Genomic DNA, 24224 nt, shown 5'->3' with positions numbered 1-24224 from the left:
ACAAAATCCTATAGTAAAAAGATATTTGAGAAACATGAATTTGAGCAGATTATTTGGATAAATGAATGACTGCTTGGTAACAAAGCAATCAATCATATTGTTTAATGTGAAGCAATCATGTATTGCTTAATGTGACTATGATTGGAACTTTTTGTTTCAGAACACTGCAATATTTTTATGTATTTCCTTGAATAATCATCCAGCATATTCATCATTAAATATGCATTACCAATAAAATAGAGTAAATCACTGACCATATTTCTTTTCCCTATGAAAGCATATATCTCAAAAGGTCTTATGTAAAATGAAAACAATACAAATATAGGCAAAAATGAAAAGACCTTGTATTTAGTTAACAATTTGATATAAAGGATTAAAACTAGAAATTACTGAAACTGGTAGATGAATTTGATTTCAACAGTATTTCATTCTCTGATTCTAATTTCTAAAAAAAATTATCTTTTCATCAGCCAAACAAATCAAACTGAAATAAATACACAGCACAAGTGCTCTTTTACAGCATCATGAACTTCATGGTATTGGTCCCTAAAAATCATATTCATTAGAATATATCCTATTTTGTTTATATATATATATATATATATATATATATATATATATATATATATATATATATATATATATATATATATATATATATATATATATATATATATATATATATATATATATATATTGATCTAAATGTTTAGTAACAATCTCCTTGGTTACAAATTTAATTTTACAGGCATATGATTTGATATAAAACCAAGAAACTTTTTTCAAACTGCACTAGAATAGTAAAAAGAAATATTTCTGCATCTACAGTTTAAAATAAATGCTAATCAGTCATTTAGCAAAACAAGACAATTTAAGTTTAAAACATAAGGATCTTGAATTTAAGAATATGCTTCTTCCCTGCAATATCAAAATTCAATTAAAAGGAAATTTTATTAAATATTAGAAAATTAAAACAGTAACTTACTACAAAACTGAAGATGAAAATAAAGATTATCTTTGTGTATTTTAAATCATATAATACATTACTTTATATATAAAACAGACTGATGCATACTTTTCCACATTGCAAAAAATCAACAACTGATAAAATTATTTATATTAATCAAGTATAGCACATAAAGAAATATTTAATTATTGTTAACTAGTATTGTTTAATATATTTTAAATAATCTCATAATATTTCTAAAAAATAAAAATTCTTTAGATGCAGAAATCCTTTAAAAGCACTGTTTCAAGACTAACATTGTGAAAACTATCTTGCTGGATGAAGTACCTTATTTTAAGTAGTTAACTTCTAGTACTTCTTTTAAACAAAATGAAATAACAACTAATTAATATTTAAGTACATATGTATGAAAGTAGAAACAAAGCTAGCCTATGGCATGGAAAAATATAAAAGTAAAAAACAATAATAATTGTGCTAAGTTTTTATGATAGTCTGCAGAGATGTGGCGCATGACAAAATGTCCATGATAGCAAACTTGTAAAATTTACATTTGTACAAACATTTAAATATTAATTAAAATTTCAAAAAACTTTAATGCTCAAGACTTTGATGTTGTCATGTACGAATAGAAGCTAAATAGTCTCTATCGTCAGTATTAGCAGGCTTTTGGTCATTGGAAAGAGACCACATCAACTCCTCAGCAGTGAGTGGGGCCATAGCAACATTGGGCGGAGAAAGTGGGGTGTAGTCATAATCATACAATGCTAAGTCTACGTCCCCAAAAATTTCGTCCTCACTACTAGAAGGTGAAGATCCTGATACTGGACTTGTATTCCCTGACAGAGAATTCACATTTGGGCTTGAGGATGAACTGGTTGAGTAACTACTTAAACAATTTAAATAAGTTTCTATTCCTGTCACAGCCGGCATAAGTAAGTGAAGCGATGTACTTGAAACAGCATCATCAGATAAAGAACAGTCATTACTACCATTAGTTGCATCAAAAGTAGTACTCTTAAGTACTGAGCTCCAGTTCAGACTAGATAATCTATCATTATCATCAGTCCATAAGGCCCCAGATTCAACTCGCTCATAAGAAGTTCGTAGAAAAGGGGTCGCTCTGGGAGAATCATCGATGTCCATTAAGCACCTATATGGTTCCGAAGAATAACTTGCTCCAGAATTTGTTCCATAGTCACTATGAGTCATGGGTATCACAGCAGGTGTTGAAGGTCGATCAACACCATTAATATTATTGGGATAACCAAGAGAAAAGATATCAAGGTTTGGATTAGGAGGATCTAAGTCTAAATTAGATACCTGATTATTCATAGATGACCATACAGGAGCAGTTGACTCCCGAGTCAAACCATTTACCAGGATACCATCACGTTCCATATCCTTTTGAAGAGTACGGACAACATTTGTCATTAAAACTTGACGTAACAAACTGGGATTCTTTTCTGCAGTAGTCTTTTTTAATTTTTCATAAGTGAAGTCCAGTAATTTCTTTCTTTCTTGAATGTATTCAGAAGGGGATCGAATTGGCCGCGGTGGGTCCTCATCTTCTGAATCTTCAGGATGCTTTCGCTTCAAGCCTCTAGGCTGGGAGAGGTAAGACATGACTCCTACATGAAAGCTGGAACTCTATAAAATAAAATGGAGATAAGTTTTAAAGTAAATACAGCTACAGAAGGAAAAAATGAAATGGAGAAATGTAATTTTAAAAAAAATATGAGTTTTTCAAACTCATGATTATTTTATAACACAACATAAATTAGCTTTAAATCTTATCTAATACAAAGAAATAATGATTTGATTAGATTCCAAGTATTAGGACATAAAAGAAATTCTTCACCACAATTTTCAGTTATTGCATAATGACATCAATATACTTCAGTTGACACCCAACATTTCCCACAAATTCATTTTGAGTCTTCATGCATTTTATGAAAACGCAGTAAATTTTTAATGGAGTCAAAAATTTAACTCAGAAACTTTTGACTATGATCATGAAACTGTCTTTAGACACTGCTAAATCTGAAAATGTGAATTGATTTTTACTAATTTTTTTTCTTCTTTCAATTAACCTTACTTCATAATAAAAATGCTTTTTATTGATTTCAATCCATAAAAAATTATTTCTCTAAGCTAATAACATATCAAAAAAGGTCAAACTGGTTCTCTCAATGGTCGAAGTAATATCTGACCACTGAGGGAACTTACCAAATTCTTTGATATGTAAAAAGTTTCCTAATGGAATTTTTTTTAATATCATGTCAATAAGAAGACCTAAAGCAATACATTTAGTGGAACCAAAATTCAAATTAATAGTGAATTAATTTAAATTAAAAACCCTAATGTAAACCAAAAAGCACAACCAAAACCTTCTTTGAAAGACTTAATCAAATTAAATTTGACTATTGAAAACAGTTATTTTTAGCTTGCACATTTTTGCTAACCTAACTGAATATGTCCCGAAATTTTTCTTTCAATTTTTAACAAAACCTACTAATATAAAATAATTCACAAAGCAGTCTTCTTAATGAGTTTGTTTCAAACATATTTATTTCTCTTAATTGTTTATTATCTATGTGCAAGGTAAGATTAAAAAACACCGAACAACATTTATTATTTTATTATCTTAGTAGAATACAGCATATTTTTATTGAAATAAAAGAAAGAGGGAACTTTGTATGTCATTTGCTGACGATTGCCGAAAACAATTTAGGTAAGTATAACTTAAAAAAATTACAACAGGCAATTTTGCAATATGTTTAATTTGCATGGGTAAATTTTTGGTTTGCTGAATATACTTACTTCGAATAAATCCATTTATAGAAATCGCCTTGAAGTAATAATGGCTTTTCAGGATCTAACACTATCCAATTATTTCATTGTTAACTCTTTACGATCGTTAATGAAAAGGCTCCTAAACTCAAAAATTAACTGCATGCGATTTCGTGATAGAACCCGAAGACGTTTAAATTCCGATAAGTGAACTATTTAATCGGCTCTACGATTGATAACAGCTCTTCGGCACTAATGCCCAAATTTCGAACCTCTGGAGAGAAAAAAAGCAGGTTTTACTGCTAAGAACAGACAACTCATCACTATCTTAGTTTCTACTAAAAAGTTCAAACAAGAAAGATCGTAAAAATTTTCAGTACATGATGAATATTCTCAGATCAAAGGAAAAGGTACAATTCTAAAGTATATGATTAACTAGAACAAATTGCTAACATGATTCCTATATCAAGCTAGAAATATACCTGGGGGAAAAATCACACTATCTCAAGTTTGATGTTACTTAAGGAAGATAATATATTTGTATATGCGCGCGAAAGAAATGATTAAATGTTGCTACGAACGACAGATATTTTTAATTTTAATTTCACCAAACAAATTTTTCAATTCCAAAAAATGCATAAATTCATAGCTCTGAAATTTCTGGATGAAGATTCTAGCAAGTGAATTTGTCCCAGAGTAGATGAAAGTGATGTCCTGAAATCCTTTTATGGAATTCATCACATTCTGCTGTAGTATGACGATTGGTAAACTAATGTCAACACTACTTCGTTTTCTAATTTTATAATCATCAACAAGTGTAATGTCTTTTAATTTATCATATAATAACTCTGCAGCTGGTTGAAACAAGACTTAATAAAGTCGAAAATTTTGCATCGAATTTCAAAAAATTTCATATTGGAACATTCTCGTCATTTAAGTAACAAAAAGCAATAACACGACTTAATCCGACGTTAATTTTAGAAGCTACTTTTGTACCTATTGCTCATTATTCTTCGTTTCAATAAATAAATATTCACTTTTCATTCATGTGACTACGCATTTTTACAGATTATATAACAAAACGATAATTTCTTTCAGTATTTTTTTAGTGAAATCTATCTTTGACATCAAACTTCAAGGAAGTTATAACAAATCTTCAAAATTAAAATAAAATTATGAGCCTTAATTTATTAAATGAATTTCCAGTTTTTGTGATACTAAATTAAAATATATTAAAAATTATCATGCAAAATTATATAAGTAGAGATTTATTTCAGTATTCTAATAATTGAATAGTTAGTAGTGGAAAATACCAACAACATTATTACGATATCTTGATAATATTGTCCGATTTTCGGAACGTCGAACAACGTAGGTGAGATACTATACAGTATCTCGTGCTATTGGAGATACATTAAATCGAATCTTTTCAATTTTTATAAATCACCTAAGTATAGTTAATGATACTGTACAACTGTGTACTATGTAATTTGGGGTAACTTACTGTCTCAATTAATTTTCATTTGAAATAGAAAAAGTTTAAGAGAAGCCACCTTTCATAAAATTAAGATCAAAGATAACTCCATCTTAATCAGAAAATTATTAATAATTTTCTCCGAATTAGTTTAAGTATAGCAATGCTCTCAAAGCAACTTGGATTAAAAGATTTTATTTAACTTCAAGATGATATATTGGTTACATTACTATTATCACACAAGCTTGTCTGATGCAACGAAGAAATCTCATTATTATGCTGTAAATAAATCTGAATGTTTTTTCCCCCGTATTTTAAACACTGGATTGCCTTTTTACTACTTTATATTATTACTTACACTACTTTATATAATTTCATATATTTGTAAAATTGGAATTTTGTGACAGATTTCTCCTTTCTGATGTGCTTCAGTTTTGAAATTTTATATACTTTGTATAATGCTGTGTATTCTTCATGATAATATGAGCATTTTCAGAACTTTATTATCAACTAATCAATAAACTACATTAAATTTTAACACTCCATTTGCAATGCCACCAGATGGTGAATTTGAGAAAAAAAAAATTCGCACTGTTCTAAAAATACTCCATATTTATATTAATAAATTATAAATTAAATATTTAAAAGCAGAAAATAATTTAAATAAGATTCATAGTTTCTTTATCACTAGTAAAAATGTTTTTGTTTTATATCTACATTGAATTTCTGTAATAAAGTTCAAAATATTTAAAATATCGAATTGATAAATCTCATGATTTTTTTCCCCCTCATGAGAAGATTACTGACTATCACATGTGTAGTGAAGATTTGTTTCTTGTAATGATGCAGGCCTTACTTTGTCTAAAAGTTAGACGTTTAAAAAATATAACAATATGAGGCACAAAAAAAAAAAAAAAAAAAATTGAAATAAAAAAAGATGGATAGCAGAAGTGAACTTTTTTTTCTTTTATGAGCTTTTAAAAATGAATATTATGAAAGTAAACAACCAACATTTAAAAATAACAAAATTAAGATTGCGGTACCAGCTACAACAGAGCTGCTTTTTATTTAAGCAGTGAAATGAATTTATTTCATTTATTTTAATTAGCTTTAGTCATAATTCAAAATGACATGATTTTTTAAATAGATAATACAAAAACAATGGACTTCTAACCATTGTTTTTGATACAACATTACTATATTTATAAAATCGGAATAAATTGTTTAAAACACAAAATAATGCAAGTTTTATTATTATTATTGGCTTAGAATTTACCGCACAATTTTATTTATTTTTTTTGGAAAAATTTTGATCAAAGAATGCAAATTCTTTTCATTAGAAGCAAATGAAATGAATCTCACGTAAAGTTCAACAATACAACCGGATTCATACTCTTCGCGCTTCCCTGGCGGTGATTTCTAGAACCATCAAGTGGGTCATGATGGAGTGTAACTGGATCATAGAAAAGTGATTATACGGATGAAAGTTTACAGTTCAGAGGAAAAATGAGTTTACTCCAAGAAAACAAAGCTGGGCATTATAAACACAGATGAGAGTTTCTTTTTATTCCATTTCTATTAAACAAAGTAATGTAAAATATTTCAAGATAGATTTTCTATGATGAATTTCAGCTTAATTTTTGCACATTCACTCAATAATACTATTGGAGGAAAAGCAAACTTTTAATTCTATTAATTACACATTGTAAATTAAATTAGCTCTGAATAATACCTAAACATTTGGGCTAGCATTCCAAGCGACGAACATACAGTATAAATGTTATTTTATTTAGACACTTTTGCTTTAAAAAAATAAAAATTCATTGTTAAAATATATTGGTATCAATTTCCTTGCAATACCTACATTTATGAACAATTAAGTTATTAAATTCATTTTTTTAAAAAAAACGAATACCTGATTAATATTTGCACTGATATTCGTGAAATGATATGCATTGAAAGAAATTTATATTAAGTTACTTTATTTTCATTATTTTATCTCGTACATCTGTATATTTTTTAGGCCTACTTACATGTTACCCAACTATAGCCCAAATTAAAAGAAGAAACGCATAGTAGATTACTCTGGTAATGCCATAAAAAGAATTACGATACATAAATATATCGTTTGCTGAAAAATTATCCAAAAACGGCTTGTTGAAAAACTGCGGGTAGAATCAAATGAGTGTACGACAGTTACAAAATGCAGTTCTTATGGACTTTCTTATCAAAGATTTTGCAACGTCATGGCATTACTGATACGTCAGCATTTCTCAAGTCTCCGATAACATTTACGCTTTCAATTTATATCATTTGCCAATATTTCCAGGTCAGTTCTTTAAATCGGTAACAGCTTAACTTAAACTTAACAACTTCAGAGATACAAAGTGTATAAATACAATTAGTTAAATAATTCCTAAATTGTTTATACAGTATGGTGAATACTAATTTAGGTTTAAAACGGAAGTTGCTACATTTTTTTTTTTTCTTTTTTACAGAATTGTAATATTTAGAAATCCAAAGTGGTGACATGATTGCTTATAGCCTTTAACGTACAGTGTTAATCATTGATTCTAGTAGTGTAAATATTTTTGTCACATACTTTAATCTCTTTTTTTTTAAATTATGTATATAACTTCTCACCAAGCAACTGCATGACAATGAATTATTACTCTGTCGTATACAACATACGGAGAAAATATTGTAATCGTCTAAAAATCCGAACTTGGAGATTTTGACGATTTCCATGTTTCATATTTTTCCGAGTTCGAAAGATACATTATTAACATTATGTCTGTCTGTCTGTAAATATCATAACTCCAAAACGCTTTAAGCTAAACGGATGAAATTCGATATATAATCTTTATACCAAATTTGTGGATTTCTATCAAATTTTGATTGAAAACCATTAAAATGAAACTATTCCTCCCGCTGTCCGAATATAATTTAACATAATAACTACAAAACGAAAAGATTAAGATGGATAAAATTTGGTACAAGGATTTAACCTCTTAAGTGTGAATATGAATCAAATTTGTAGGGAAACCCTTTTAAGGATTGACCTCTCATCGGTCTAAACTTGCACAAGCATGTAAACGCGGTAATTCAAGAATTTGCGAAACTTGGTAAGTGATATTTTTACTACAATCGTAGCTCTGTGTCAACTTCCGGTTTCAATTGTTGGATAAAATGCGTCTAAAACACATATTCGATTGTCGGGTACTATTAACCAAATGCCAGGGTTTAATCGCCAAGGATCATAAGACAGATTCAATAAAATTGCTGAATTCATGCCTAAGATCAAAATTTCACAACTATTTTTCGCCAATACCATACAAAGCATTTGCGCTTTATCCATGGTTCACAAATTTATAAGGCGGTAGAGCATAGGATTTTCACTCGAGAATACACGAGAAAGTTTTTGAGAAACCACTTCGGCTGGCTAACATCGTTTTCTGGCAGCTGTTTATCTTATGCATAGATGGATCACCATTTCAAAACTTCTGCATATGTTTTTATAGTCTGGTCTATGTATGTATGAATGAATGAATCATGATGAATATGTTATGCAAGAGGTACAGACATTCTTTGAGAATGTCTGTGTTTTCAATGTTTCTTTTAGATTTTCAAAATTGAAAGTTATTTAACAATCACAGTTGTATTTCAGTAAGAGGCTTCTACTTTCAATAAGGGAATGTTGATTTCAGTGAAAAGTGCGATTCTACAATTACGAAACGTATACTCCTCTCCCGTCCCACAAGATAAATGGTTTTAAAGAAAAGACGGGCGATACATAACTTATTAGTGGGATTTAAGCTTAGTGTCATGCACAGTAAGATTGACATTGTAGAAAATTTCAGAATCTTGAGTATTTTTTTAATCAAAAATTGTATACTTCCCTTTACTTTATATAAATCATTAAACTTCTATAAAATTCTGCATCAATTTTCTCCCGATTTATGTTTAATTATTGTATCAGCCATACCTCCGCCCTCCAATTTCAGAGGCTAGACACAACTTTCAAATAAAAATAGGGTCGGGATGATGAAAAAGTATCTTGATAATATTGAATTTGCACAGACTTCCAACTCCAACACTTTTTTTTAAAAGAAAATATTCTGCAGTGAAGGAGCGAGATGAATCGTGTGAAACGCTAATACAATGGAAGAGAAATGCTGTCATTAAAGAGACGGAACAGATTTAAACAAGTTATATAAATTACTTTAGGAATTGTAAGCAAAATAATTTCAAAATTTTGGGGGTTTTTTTTTCGGTTATAAATGTATAGAAATTTATTAATCATTATATTAATGAAAAATTAAGAGAAAAAATGTGTAGCTTTGAGTGCAGAGATAAAAAAAAATGAATCGTTTTGTAGTAAAGGGTTATAAATCCAAATATTTACCATTGAAATTTTAGTTAGACGCGTTATATTTTAATGGTTGATATTCTTTATATATAAAATCAAATAAATTTTAATTCTTTCAAACAATCTAAAAATTCTAATGGAATTGTGTAACGAATAAAGATCAAGTGATTTTTACCAGCAATTTTTTTAAAACCCTCGCTTTAGAAACAGTCTAGAACAATTTTTAATATCGAACTGTTAACGTAGTTTCCAGATGTGATCTATGAATTCTACCAAAGATTATTTCTACAGTTTCAACTTTTTATTTTTTGTATACAAGTAAACGCCTGTAGAATATTTGGTGTTTCTGGATTGCGCTTCATTTTTGTATCGTACCTTAACTTTTTAAGAAATTGTTTGATTTTAGCTTATGAGATTGATACGATGCATGTATGCCTACAAATAAATGGTACATTTGAGACTAAAAAATGTATTTGTCATTCAGTTATTAAGTTTCCCAAGCATATATTTCAAAACTGATTTCCTTTAATGTCTTTAACAATACCACATGCAAATTGGTATCAAACGTAGCATCTTGCCCTTCAATATACATGTGGAACATGAACTTCAAAACAAAAGGGTCTAATTTATAAAGAATTTTATTATTCAGAATATAATTCAGTAAATAGCAGCGATGAGCTTCAAAACAAATGTAAACGGAGGTACCTGTACACGGCGACTCAACCTCGTATTGGGAACAGCAATGTAGGTCACACACATCTCGCGCGCGCAGAGATGCTAAGAGAAATTTCAGCTCCCAGTTTGTGCCAACTTCGCACGCGATGTTATTAATTCAGAGCCTCAGTGGATTTTGTTCTGCACAATTTCAGTGTGACAATCACGAATGTACATGAAATTTCATTATTTTATTTATTTTGTGTCGAACATCAAAAAAAGGATATAAAATGAAGAATTAAAAACCATACAGTAAATATACTTAAGAGAACCCCAAAAAAATCATTTGAAACACTCAAGCGCGAATGCCAGAACAAAATCTCGAGCAAAAACATGCAATATGTGCTTATTTGTAAAAGTGATATATATTTAAAAACTACATAAAAACTTAAAACAGATAGCAGGTTTATATTCACCTATCTATAATAATTTGATTCAGATTAGCGAATCATTAGCCGGCAATCCGTTTTTCGAAAAATTAAGTATTTTACAAGATTTTTCAGCATTTTAGCTATCAGTTGAAATCTGCTGGATCATTAGTTAAGCAAATGAAAAAAAAAAGCCAAACGAAGTGGTAATTAGCTAACAATTGAAAATCATGAAAAAAAGTTGTAGTTTGAAATGGGAAGTCAAATGAAATGATTGTACCACACAATTATTCCCCGCTGACAAAGTATTCAAAATCTCCAATTATAGAGCAATTTTTTCAAAATCAATAGTAATTAGATGCTAAAAAAGTAAGCCCCAGCACTAATGATCACTTATGATCTGAGTAGCAATAATAATCAATGTAGTTCTAAAGCATTAATACACATATTATGCATTCCACTTGAACTAGGATTCCCTCCCTCCATTAATAACCAGACAATCAATAATGTGAGTAGATAATTATCCAATAAATTATTTAGGATAAAATATCAATAACCAGAAGAAATTTTTCTTTAAAAAAAAACTAACTTTTACATATAAATTATTAAATAATGCGGTTGATATAAACTGCTTACTGGAAAATTAAAGACATCCAAGACAGCTTCAAATGCCCCCGAGGCCCCATCCACTTTCTTCTATTGTCATTGTTTGAAATAGAATTAGTATCACTTATTGCAATCGGAATTAACTAACGTAATCGGAATTAACTAACAGTAAATCGTCATTTATACATTTCTCAATATAATTTCATTAAAAATCTTGTTTTATTAGTAACCATTGTTACAAGCATGTATTTTTTTTATAGGACTCAAAACATGGGTTTTAGTACATTATCACCCTCCCCCTTCATAAGATTCGTACATTTTTTGCCTCAATCTTTATTTATTCGTTCCTATTTAAGAAAGAAATCCTTCAGGATTTTGATGAAATAACAAGAGAACATTTGTCTTCTTTGATTATAAAGGATTAAGAATATGAAGGAATCAATTCCATCTTTCTTCGAAAATCAAATAGAAAATAAATTCCATTCAAAAATTCCGAATTTAATTGTTTGTCAAGCGCTCGTAGTTAAAAAAAAACATCCAACAAATTTATTTCGATTTACATTGCTGTACTGAATGCTCTGAGATAATCAGCAAATTAAATGACAAGTTTTTTTAGTTTTTTTTTTTTTTTTTGAACTAAACGTTCACCTGCATGGCCTTAAATCGAATAAAATAAGAGATGAATTATTAGTGTTCAAACTAAACATTGTACGATTTTTCTCACTTAAGAAAGCTGTAAAAAAATATCGTTTTAAATACTGAGTAGCAATGCACTACCACCATCTTTTTGCCTTCCAATGGATCAAAAATTGCCCATTTCGCGGGAATCTTATTCCAAACTCTTTCATTGCAGATTTAAGTAAAAAAAAAGTCTATTAAAAAAGTAAATACTAATTTTATTAAGTTCAAGAAAATCAGCCCAAGAACAATAGTCCACCCACCAAAAAAAAAAAAAAAAAGGAATGCATACAATAAGCAGACAGCAACTTGGCCTGGCTGCTAATAGAGAAGTACGCGCTTAACATCTCCATGCATGGTTGATCTCGGAATGTTGCTGGGCCACTCCCCCAACCCGTTAATTTTTTTCTTTTTTTTCTTCCTTTTGTTAGTATGAGGGAGACGGCGATTTTTTTCGTTTTTCCTTAACAATTCTTGCAGGAAAATTTAAATCTTCAGCTATTCGCTTTTCCTTCTTTTCAACATGCTGTATATTTTCAGTTTAGCACATAGCAGAATTTTTGCTCATTTTTAAAAAAATTTAATTATTAATATGAAAAAAAAAAAATTGGTCAAATGTGCATAAGAAAAATAGGATAAATAGATATCAATTACATCATATCTACCTAAAGCTCATAGATGAATAGCTTTATAAAACTAAATAATTATATCACAAAAGAAAAAAACTTATTTAAAACGAAAATATACTCTGTTCACATTAGTTAAAGTGCGTGTGTATGGGGGGGGGGGAGGGCATGATGAACGAGCTTTATTTTGAGATTCTTAATGTTCAATTATTTGATGGCATAGAGATAGCAATACAAAGAAGATTTACGGAAAGGTGGTGAAAACAAATATTTTTTACGATTAATTCACCATTTTAAATTAAACAATCGACTAATACCACAAAGAGAATAAACAATGAGAAAAACTATGCTTTCAAAATCTGAATTACAAAATCCAGTTTTCGTACATTTTCTTTATCAAAAGAAAAATTAAATCTTCAATTTATATTCTGTCCTTTTTGCCTCCCTTAGAAATTGAATATACTTATTATAATCAATTATAGAAAAAAACATCTGAATAGGAATAAATTGAAATAATAGACCAGCTCTTTCTATGCATGTATAAGTCAGTATGCCATTAACAAGTCTTCACCTACTTGGCGTAATTTCTGACAACATGATCTTTTGGCAACTTTGCAAAAAGCCGAGGATGAAAACAGTATTTTGGGATCGGAAGCACCTCGGCAATAAATCTGACAAATTATTGTTCCACTTAAAATATTTTTTACTGTAGAAGCCAAGAGTGCTATGTTAAGACTATTACAGATATTTCTGGCTAAGAATAAGATAACTTATTTAAATGAGTCCAATAAATGAATGCTAATTGAAAAAAAAAAAAAATGAAATCATATTCTAAAGAACAAAGAAACTACTGATTAAGCTTATTTTCTTTTTTCAATAATCTTGAAGTAAGAATGTTTCGTAACATATAATTTTCAAATATTAGTATCATATTGACATTTTAACAAGCCAGTTGAATATTTAAAAATTAATATTAGATCCAACTTTAAAATACAGAGGTTTGTAAAGTGAAAACGGAAAGTGTCAAAAATATTAACATTATAAACGAATTTGAAATTTATGTTAAGTTTCTGATTTAGTCTTTAAAATAATTAAACCTAACTTAGAGAAGAAAAGAAAAAATAATAAACCGTTTTGTTTCCGGTATTTATCTTAAATTTCTTAGTTTATCTGCACAAATTACTTGACGCTGGCAGAAAAGCCTGAATTATAAAATTAGAGAAAAATCAAATGAATGAAACTAGTAACGATAAGAATATTTCAAATATAAAATATATAAGAATATTTCAAATATAAAATGTTTGAAAAAATAATAAAGTTCAGAAAACCTCAAAGAAAAATACAGATTTGGAAAATAACATTGGAGATCAATGAATAAAATTTTATTTTTGAGATTTAATTAACGAAATGAAATGTAGAATAATAATAATAGAAGCTTCAACGCTGGATATGCATCTCCAAGATATACCTAGATGAAACAATATTTCGGCGCGCAATACGGATGAGCTAACTAGAAAAGAAAAAAATAATAAAATAAAGAACCGACGGATCCAGAGGGAAAAGGTCAATGCCACGGGCGTCTGGGTTTGAACGCGAGCAGTTGGAGAATGGAAAAAATTATTGGAGCGGGCGGTTTTTGTGAACAGTTACTGCACATGCGCGCAATATTCGAAGCACTAAAACCGCGAAAAGAATTTGATGAAGCGCATCTGAGCTAATATGCCTGCCTTTCGAACTGTTCGGCAAACCTTTCAAATTTTAAAATTTACAATTGTCCAAAAATGGCAACTGTAAATTGCCATTAGACGTTTCCTATCATACATTTCAACAGAATTTTCTTTGAAAATATTTTGTAAATCATATATACATTTTTTTAAACTTTCACTGCATCATTGTTCAGGAATAAGTCAGGCCAAATCGTTTTCATTACTCCTCTAGTACTGTATAATAAATTTCAAATAATTAAAATTTTATTATTTGAAATTTATTATACATAATGTTTAGGAATGTGAATACTAAAGGATTTCACATGTTTGAATAGCAAACTTTTCATCTTCAAACCTGTGATATAAAATAGATGCATACATTTTATTATAATACAGAATTTATTTAGCTAACCACATGATGAATTCAAAATTATACATAATCAATCATTAAATTTTTTTTTACTATTTAGTGTATTATTATTGTGTTATTTAAACCATTTTTAATATTATTACAATTTATAATTTACCATATCTTACTTTTTTTAAAAAATAAAGGACTTAGAAATTTGCAATTTTGTCATGCACTTTAACACCGACTTTTTTTTAATATAAAAAAATTACACAGATAATCAGTGAGAATAGAATATGGCATGCATATAAAACACATCACCTTTATTTGTCAAAATAGCTTTTGTAAATACAATTAAAAATATTAAAAAATCCATTATTTGCAGTCATACATTCAAGATCATATAATAAACTAGGTTATTCCACAGAGTTAAAATACGCATTGTTAGAAAATTTTTATTGTTTAATTTTTGCAAGTAATAAAAATTAAATAATTTTTCTGATTTTGAGCTTTTTTAACTGCATGTTTATCAATATAACAAATCTTTCCAGATTTAATATTTGAACACATTTTCCTAACTCAATAAACATGAATTATTTAACTGTTTATTTACAGAATATCACATGCTTTACAATCAATTGTTGACATATATACATATCACTGGTTATACAATTTCAATATTAAGACACTTTTAGTTAGAGGAAAATCTATAATTATACAAGGATATGTTTTAAGAATTTGTTTCATGTCTGCAATTTTTTTTTTTTATTTAATTACTTCAGAAAGCTCCAATAAGGGAAACAAAACTTTACAAATAAAACTCTTATGTTACAATAAAAAACACTATTTAAATGTTTCTCAGATCAAGATTTCAAATATTAAAATTTCAATTTATAAAGTATAAAAATTAGTGATTAATATAACAGACTTTGAATATATTAATGACTTTGATGATTTACTCAAAGGTAAAAAAGATTATAATAGTTAAACCAGTTTCATTTAACCACCTTTTTGCATGAAATTATTTCTCAGTGGTACAAAATTAAAAATAGTGGAAATAAAGTACAAAATTATTCACTCTATAGTAAATTTATAAAAAAAGTAACAAATTCCATATTCATTTAAATTAAAACATTTTGAGCAGATTTAACTTTTTTAATTCAAAAATTTTAAATACTTTAGACATAAAATATCAATAATTTATAACATTCTAGGAAATTTACTAAACTAGACAATCAGTATGTTTCTTCCCAAATTTTCATAACAGAGATTGTTTATTATTATTATTTAACAGAAAAATTTATTGCACTTTTTTTTTCAGAACTATCATAAAATAAATTAAGAGATTAGACAGACTGTTAATTGACAATATAATGGCAAATGCCATAGAACGTTAAAAAAAAAAAAGACTTCAAAAAGCTTTATCAAAAATTTAAAAACTACAAAAAAATTTTTAAAAAATTGTACAATTTTTAATACAATATATATGTATAATCAAAAGTAAAAAAAAAATAATACACGGTTAAAAAAAAAACCCTTAATAAAATTTGTTTAAAACCCTTTTATAAGATTTGGCATAGATCTATAACTTCCTATAAAATACAAAATAAGGTATAGTTTTTCATTACATAGAAATGCATTTTTTTCTTCAGGTAAACAACGAATTGTTTTATTCTAGATACAGGTGCAACTTATTTTACATTTTTTTTCTTTTGCAAGTAACATTTTTGCACATAATGGTAATTTTTAAGCTCAAATTTAATTGCGATCAATGTACATGTATTCATTTCAAAGTTGTACACAATTTTATATTACGTTCTTTTTTTTCCACTTGCGTTCAGTGTAATTACATGTTTTTTTTTTCGTATTTTTTTTAAAACAGTGCATTCTATTATATTTTACAAGTTCATAGCTGACAACTTTTATTAAAGTTCAAGAAACAGCAATATTTGCAATGTTGTATCGGTCCCAGTAACAAGTGTACATTAGAACTATATTTGTTTTATCACATAACAATGCTATTTGCATTAGCAACCAGTTTTTACGTAATAACTTAGTACACGCAGTTTCATTTTATTTATCCATCCTTTCGGCGCAGGTAATCTCGGCAATGGGTTTTCTGGAATAAGAAATTTTAGCATTAAAACTTCAAGCATAAAAAAAAACACTACATTTCTATGCTTAAGAATGCTAAAATGTTCGACTATGTGTTTTATATCCTGACAGAAAATAATTCAAGAGTCACACTGAACTCTTTATTGGAAACAATATTATGAATAAAATCACATAGATCCAATGAAAATACTCTGAATAAAATCACACAATTCCAGTGAAATACTATGCAAATATCACACAGATATCTAGACAACATAATTAAAAAAGATACGTTTCAATTTATTTTAAACATATAACATTGAAATGCACAAACTGTGACAAAATAGCATAATTCAAATCCAAAACAATTATTAAAAACACTCGAAAACTAACGAATAAACCATCTACAACCATACATCCAAAGAAAAAAATTGCTCAGCAACAGCCTAAACCATTAGGACAGAACATTCAGAATAGTCAAAACATGAAAATTCACATCCAGAAAAGATAAAATACATGACATCACTGACCATATAAATGGTAAATTACAGTATTTCTACAAATGCCATTAAATTTATTTTGAAATGAATACTAATAATTTCATATTGCTATTGAAATAATGCTATTCAAGATTTTTATGAATTGTTCAAAATATAATCAAAATTATATTGTCATTTATTTTCAGAAAATATAGTAATATTTCAAAGCATAAAAACTATTAAGAATTATTAGACCACTCAAATTTAGTAGTGTGTTAAACAACTTCAAAACTTGCAAGATGTTATTTTTTTTTAAAAAAAAAGCTCAGCCTACATAAATTTAACTTATTAATAGTAATAGGCATGCAATATAATATCTAACACATATAATTTGAAAACATTTATACATAACTTGGCAATTATCTTCAAACAAGTCAGTTGAAAATTATGCAAATAAAAAGATTCAAGCCTAATGTAACATACAGCTTTTTTAAATGACAATTGATAAAATTAACAGAATAACACAAATATACATATTACTTTCAATAGATTTTTAAAAATTTATTGATTTCAGCATCTTTTATCTAGATGAAATTGATGAAGTTTAATCAAGTCCAATATTAGCTAAACCATCTTTGAAAGATTGATTAAATAAATCCTTTACTGTGAAAACTGATTTTTTTTTCTTTTGAGTCAAGTCTTAACTTATTACAACTTTTGTTTTTCGAATTTTTATCCTTCAGCAATTAAATCTACATACAACTCCAATTTGCTAGTGAGGGGGCAGGTAGGTTGAAACGAATTAAAAAGTCCGCGAGAAATGAGTGTTCCAAAAGTTCGAATGGAAAATAAAACATGAAAGAAACTGCAGAAAAAGAAAAATCATCAGAGGGTTCCAATCTTTGTAAACAAACCTTATCTTCCAAAAAAAAATAACAAAACACAATAAATATATAAACATAAATAAGCAATAAAACTGTTCGTAAAAAAAAATATATATATATCTTTTGGAAAATCAGTTACGTTTTATCACTTGATTTTTTTTAAGAAGATAAATCAAAATTTCATAAACTAACATGTTACACATTACTTAAATTGCACAAGATGTTCAATAGTACGATATTTTAAGCTATTTGTAGTAATGAATAAACTTTAAAGAATGCTTCCCACTTGGCAGTTTCTTAAAATTCCTGATTACATGTTTTAATAAAACTCACATTTTAATCAAATGAAAATTCGTCCTATCTCTACCAATAGTCTCGCAAAAGAACTAAAAATAAGGTGTTGAAAATTTTTTGGAATTACCGAACCAGTCGTATCGGGAAATATAAGAATAAAGCGCCGAAAAAAAGAAATTGTAAGAAATCAAAATGGCGCATAAAAATTTCAAGGTGTATCTAAAAAAAAATAATCAATAATTATTTTCTCATATAAATTAATATTGCAACCAGTAATGTAAATTTTTTTACAAGCTATACTAAATGCGTGTAATAAGAAAATTAACTTAGAATCCGTTTGAATTAAGAGCAGTACTTATAGACAGACGATCGATAAGTTTTTACGAACAGACGATCCCGGTACCTTCCGACCAACCAGGCCCGATCGATACAGATGTGAGGGAAAATAGAACAAGGGGATCTTCTACGGAGGAATGAAATTTCCAGGAAGCTTTTTCCCGCTCTGGGTGCTTTTATTTTTGACAAAGGATATTTGACAAAAATCCATTCTTTTTAGAATGAAACAAGACTATCAGAATTTCCCAAGATTGAATTTGTAGTTGCAAACGTTTCTGAAATCAGAATTCCGAAGTTACTGATAATGAATTATCTACGATCACGTGGTGTAGACGTGAAAGTAAATGAAAGGGAGCTTATGCAACTGCATTCAAGAAAAATTATTTTTATTTAATTAAAAGAATATAAATACACGCAAATAAGGGACAAAAAGGAAATACAGTACATCTCTTCTCTCTTCGTGAATACCTCCTAAACTTTCACATTTTACTTTAAAAACCTTATTATAAAACGTGACATGAAATTCCTTACATTATTTTGCTTTTAACTGAGAATTTCAACTATACCAACTTGGAAAGACAAAAGAAAGAAGGGGAAAAAAAAAAAAAAAAGACTTTTGAGTGAGATATCAATGGCAAGTAAACCATTTGATTAATGCATAATCTTTTTAAGTAAAATTTTCAAACCCAAGACTTGTAATTACTGCATTTCGTATTCTTAATGGAAAAAGTTAATAAAAGATTTATAATTAAGTTTTCTTTTTCTTTTTTTTTTTAATAACAGCACAGTATCACTTTTATGATCAACTTCGAAGCAACATTTATTATAAAGAAATATCTGAATTTGAACAGAATAATGACCATATCAATATATAAAATTCTGCTCACTAAGCTTTGTCTGATCTATAATCATACTTAAAAAGCACATTTTTTGCCAACTTGGATTTTAGTAAAACAGATCTGATCTATTGTTGTCTCCTTGTTGTTTAGTAGTTTAACCTTTTATGACAATTCAGAAAGATTTATCACCTAAGAAATTAAAAAAGGATAATATTTTCAATATTGTATTTATATATTATTTATTTATCATAAATACATAATAGCTAACCCACTGTCTTAATGACTCTAATTATCATGCAAATAATAAATACATCCAGAGGTTTTTAAAACCCAGAATTTTAGGATATAAACTACAAATATTTTTAATGAGCCAACCTCAATTCTGCTTTTTACTAACATTAAATCTTTGATAATATAATTTGCACAATAATCAAAAATATTAAAAATGGAACATTGTTCCATTTTTATTTTTAAAAAATCGTATATGCAAAATCTTCATTACGTTTAATGAACAAAACACACGACATCAGAATTAAAGATTTCCTGTCACAGTAGAATCAGAATTTTGAGAGAATCATGAGAAATGCTGTCAAAGAATTCAAGTATACATACAAATTCTAAAATAATTCTCAAGTAAAAAAAAGCAATCAAATTTTTAATTTTATATTAAGTTTCATAACAGTAACTGAGCTGCTGACTTTAATAAGAGCAATAAAAATATTACTATTTTGGATCAATACTTAAAGATAGTTTTCAATATATCATTTTCAGATATGATAATTAAAAATTTATGTATCAGAACAATAAAAAATTGTGCTAAATTAAATCTCCAATTTTACAAATAAATTATTTTTTTTAAACATGAATTCAGCATTAATATCTACAGTAAGATTTATATTCTTTAGTAATTTTTTATCTAATTTATTTTGACAAGTTGCATTGTACTTACTGTAAATTATTAAAACATATTAATAAAAATTTCTGGAAGTCTTTGATAAAGTAAAATAAGCATTAATGCAAAATCTGTTAAGCAATCTTAATTACAGGAATATTTCTTGTAATTACAGCACTCTGCTTGTTTAGAAAATTACAATTAATTTCTAGATACTATATAAAAGAATTAAAGGTCTAAAAAGCTATAGGGGGGGGGGGACTATTTTCAGAGTTAAATGAAAACAACAAAATTTAGCTATTATTAAAAATAAAATTAAACATAGATTACAAAATTATAAAATATTTATTTATGATATAGATTTCTATACAAAGGCAATGAGAAAGTTTAGTGATAACACAACATGCATCATTGGGGGGGGGGGATTTTTTAATTTCATATAAGATTAATATTTATCGAAGAAAAATTCTACAAAAGATTTAATCTAAAATGAAATATTGCCAAACAAAATCCTAATTAATTTTTATTGCAAAATAATTTATCCGTAATTAAGCAAGATAAATAATAGGATGATGAATCAAACCACAATGAATAAATTTTTCGCTATTATCTTTATGATTCAACAGGTGCTTAAATGACAGAAATTAAGTATAATCTTGCCTCAAACCCATGACCCTTTGGACTTGAATCCAAAACTCCTATTATGATCCCGTTTAAGGATGAGAAATTTAACATTCCAATTGTTGTGCCAAATCTAGCAGTTACACAATTCATTATAAAGCTATTATAAATATTATAAAGCTATCGAAAAACTAATAATGTGTCTCTAGGATAAGGCAAACACCAATGCTTAATATTATATTTTAATTTATTTCACTATCTATAATTACAGCTATTTGTAAAGAGTTAACATGTTTCTCAAAAAGCAAAGTGTCCATCATTACACTTCAAAGAGACATGCCTACTGAAGAGTTTAAATACAACATTTACAGAATATAAGTAGAGAATTATTTTCACCATTTCATACCAACAGAATGGAATAATACAAATATTAGATTTTAACACACATATACACACAAAAGAGCAGTTAAATCAAAATTTTTAGAATTTATTCCATTTCTATCTTTGATAGAAATGGAATAAATTCTAATAATATAAAAGCTAATTTACTTATATATTTTTTAAAATAATTTTTAAAAATATTAGAATTTATAAATGTTTATTCCTAGCATATAGTTTTTTTAAAGAAGCCAAAGAAACTTATTACTTCACACACATTTGCATTACTATAAAATATAGAATATGATTTCTTGTGTCTGAACACGTTTAACAATCTATCATATTTAAAGTCAGCCATTATTACATTAGTATTGGGTATGTATAAGCAAATTTTCAGATCTAATTTTAAAATAATTTGCAATCGGATTTTTTGCATACAATTCATAAAATTTTTTGGTTAGTTAAGAAAATTCAAAGCTTTTTTCAAAGAATATCGGAGCAAAAGAATACGTGCTGCCATCTAGGGGCAGTTCCATAATGTCGTAAACTGCGCATTTTTTAAATTTACTATAAGCATCGGACAAGCATGACATTTCGAAAAATACCGAATATGCAAATAATATCGTTTCATTCACAGCAATAATATTAATTTATAAAATATCAACATATTACATTTAAGAATAATGATAAAAGTCGGAACATTTTCTAAAAAGCGGGAATTTCGCTTTAGATGCGCAATCATAAAATTTTGTTCTCAATTTCAATTCACCGTTAACGGAATTGTTTTTATAATATCAAAAGAATATTAAAAATATCTGAATAAAATCACAAGACTTAATTATCAATTAAGAAGAAGTAAAAAAACCGTTTTTAAAGTAATATTCCTATCTTGTTTACTTCAGAAAGATTCAAAATATTATAAATAGTTTGAAAAAATTATAAAGTAGTTTAAAAGATTTTTTTTTTTCCTTTTAAATTTATTTATCCCAGATTTGATGGAAATATATATTGGTGACCATGAAAATAAGGGAAATAAAATTCAAGATTTACGTTTGACGCAGGGCCTTATGAAATATTTTTCTCAAACGACCCAAATCTCAAATGGGGGGAAAAGACGTTGATTGTAATCAGACTGAATTTAAATTTCATCATTAACGAGTCGTCCTACATCAAAATAACTTTCAAATAATTTTTAGTTCATATATAACATTGCGAGTTTTCTAGAAGAGAGCTGTCAATTCTCGCGATCTTTTAATGTTATTAGTTAAGGACCCCAGTTGGGGTCACGATTCTAAAGTTAGGATATCTGCGACTTACATTGGAAAAGAACTTATTTTCTGGGGATTCGTAAACACTAATAAGATAACTTTTTTTAAAGATCTGATTAGCTGTAAAGTTTAACAGAAAAGTAGAACTTAAGAAATATAATTGTTTAAATATCAATAACTCAATATTAATCATTCAATATTTTTTGACACTAAGAAATTTAAATTTTCGATTTTACCAAAGAGTACAACTCCGTTATCATAAGATACCGAATTCAAGTTGCATGCACATCTAAGTATAAACATAGCAACGATTTGATAACAGTATCAGGATTCTATTAATATCTATTCCAAAGTATTAAATAAATATGTAAAAAAAACATGAATTATTTAGCACATGTGCACACATTATAGCACATGTTGGGAAAGTTCAACTAAAAATTGTTACACAACATTCGGAAAATAAAAACTTTACGTCGTCTAGAAAATTCAAAGTTACCTTGAAGTCAGTTTTATGGACGGGACAAACTTCTACACCCATGCCATCGGTGTGTGGGCCAAAGCCTCTCCAATTTTTTACCGGAAGATCTTCGAGAATCAACAAGGCAGTCTGACAGAACAAGTCACCTGTGTAACAGTCCAAATAACAAACTCATTGAGAACAGCATTTAAACATGGCGGCCAATGAAGAGCGATAGTTCAGAACGTCCGTCAGGCAAACTGCCACCAACCTTTCTGAAATATCAGTACTCCTTGGAATACAGGGTTGCAACGTTCTTGATTTTAGAATCGCCAAGCAGCATGTTTTCCTATTTCGATTTTTCCCCGTCTCAGCTCGCAAATTCCCTATTTTAGGGTTGAAAAAAACAAAAAGAACGAAACTTCCGTTGTGTTGAGAGAGAAAATGGTAGAGCGACGTATTCTTTTCTTGCTGACTAGTTTCTTTTAAAACCGCATCTGGTTTGTTAACGATTAATCTGTCTTACATAATTGATTTATATGGTAGCATATTAATTTCAGTTAGCGTATGATTTAAAAATAAGCTAATTGCAAAAAGTAATGTTATAATTTTTTTTTCCAATTTTCATAAGTTTTTCTTGTTTTATCTTTCTGTTTTTGCATGTGATTTTTCAATAATCAAATTATCTTAAAATTTCAGAGAATGTTAGACTTTTAGCCTACGACGAATTTTTAAATAATAAAATAATTTTCAATAAAAAAAATTTAATTTAATTTTATAAAAATTTCAGCTGTAATGAATTGATCACAATTACTATAATTTATGAGTCATCATTTAAAGTTCAAAGTAATCATGCTCAACATATTTTGTTTGTCACTCATTCATCATTTCAGTCGAGCGGAAGATTAAAGGTCGTTGAGCCTAGGAGCTTCCCAAGAATACCCTACATCATTAGCATTTTCAATCAATTGATCATATGATTTCATTGTCACGTGACAAATATATAACATCTAATTTCCAAGATCATACTATCGT

General features: G+C 27.9%; 1 protein-coding gene across 2 annotated transcripts; it reads right to left on the bottom strand.

Annotated features, from left to right (window-relative positions):
* Positions 1 to 642: 642 nt before the first annotated feature.
* LOC129971289 (uncharacterized) lies at positions 643 to 23480 on the bottom strand. Of its 2 annotated transcripts, none has more exons than XM_056084909.1 (2): positions 23229 to 23480; positions 643 to 2614 (listed from the first exon to the last, which is right to left on the bottom strand). In XM_056084909.1, exons 1-2 carry the CDS (start codon positions 23268 to 23270, stop codon positions 1583 to 1585), a joined length of 1074 nt encoding a protein of 357 aa, XP_055940884.1. In that variant the 5' UTR covers positions 23271 to 23480; the 3' UTR covers positions 643 to 1582. The 2 variants fall into 2 exon arrangements, 1 of the variants encoding a protein (XP_055940884.1); XR_008784786.1 differs by lacking the exon at positions 643 to 2614 and adding an exon at positions 16553 to 16766.
* Positions 23481 to 24224: the final 744 nt, after the last annotated feature.

This window comes from Argiope bruennichi, chromosome 6 (assembly GCF_947563725.1).
Source record: "Argiope bruennichi chromosome 6, qqArgBrue1.1, whole genome shotgun sequence".
NCBI lineage: Eukaryota > Metazoa > Arthropoda > Arachnida > Araneae > Araneidae > Argiope > Argiope bruennichi.
This window is presented reverse-complemented; position numbering and strand designations above follow the sequence as displayed.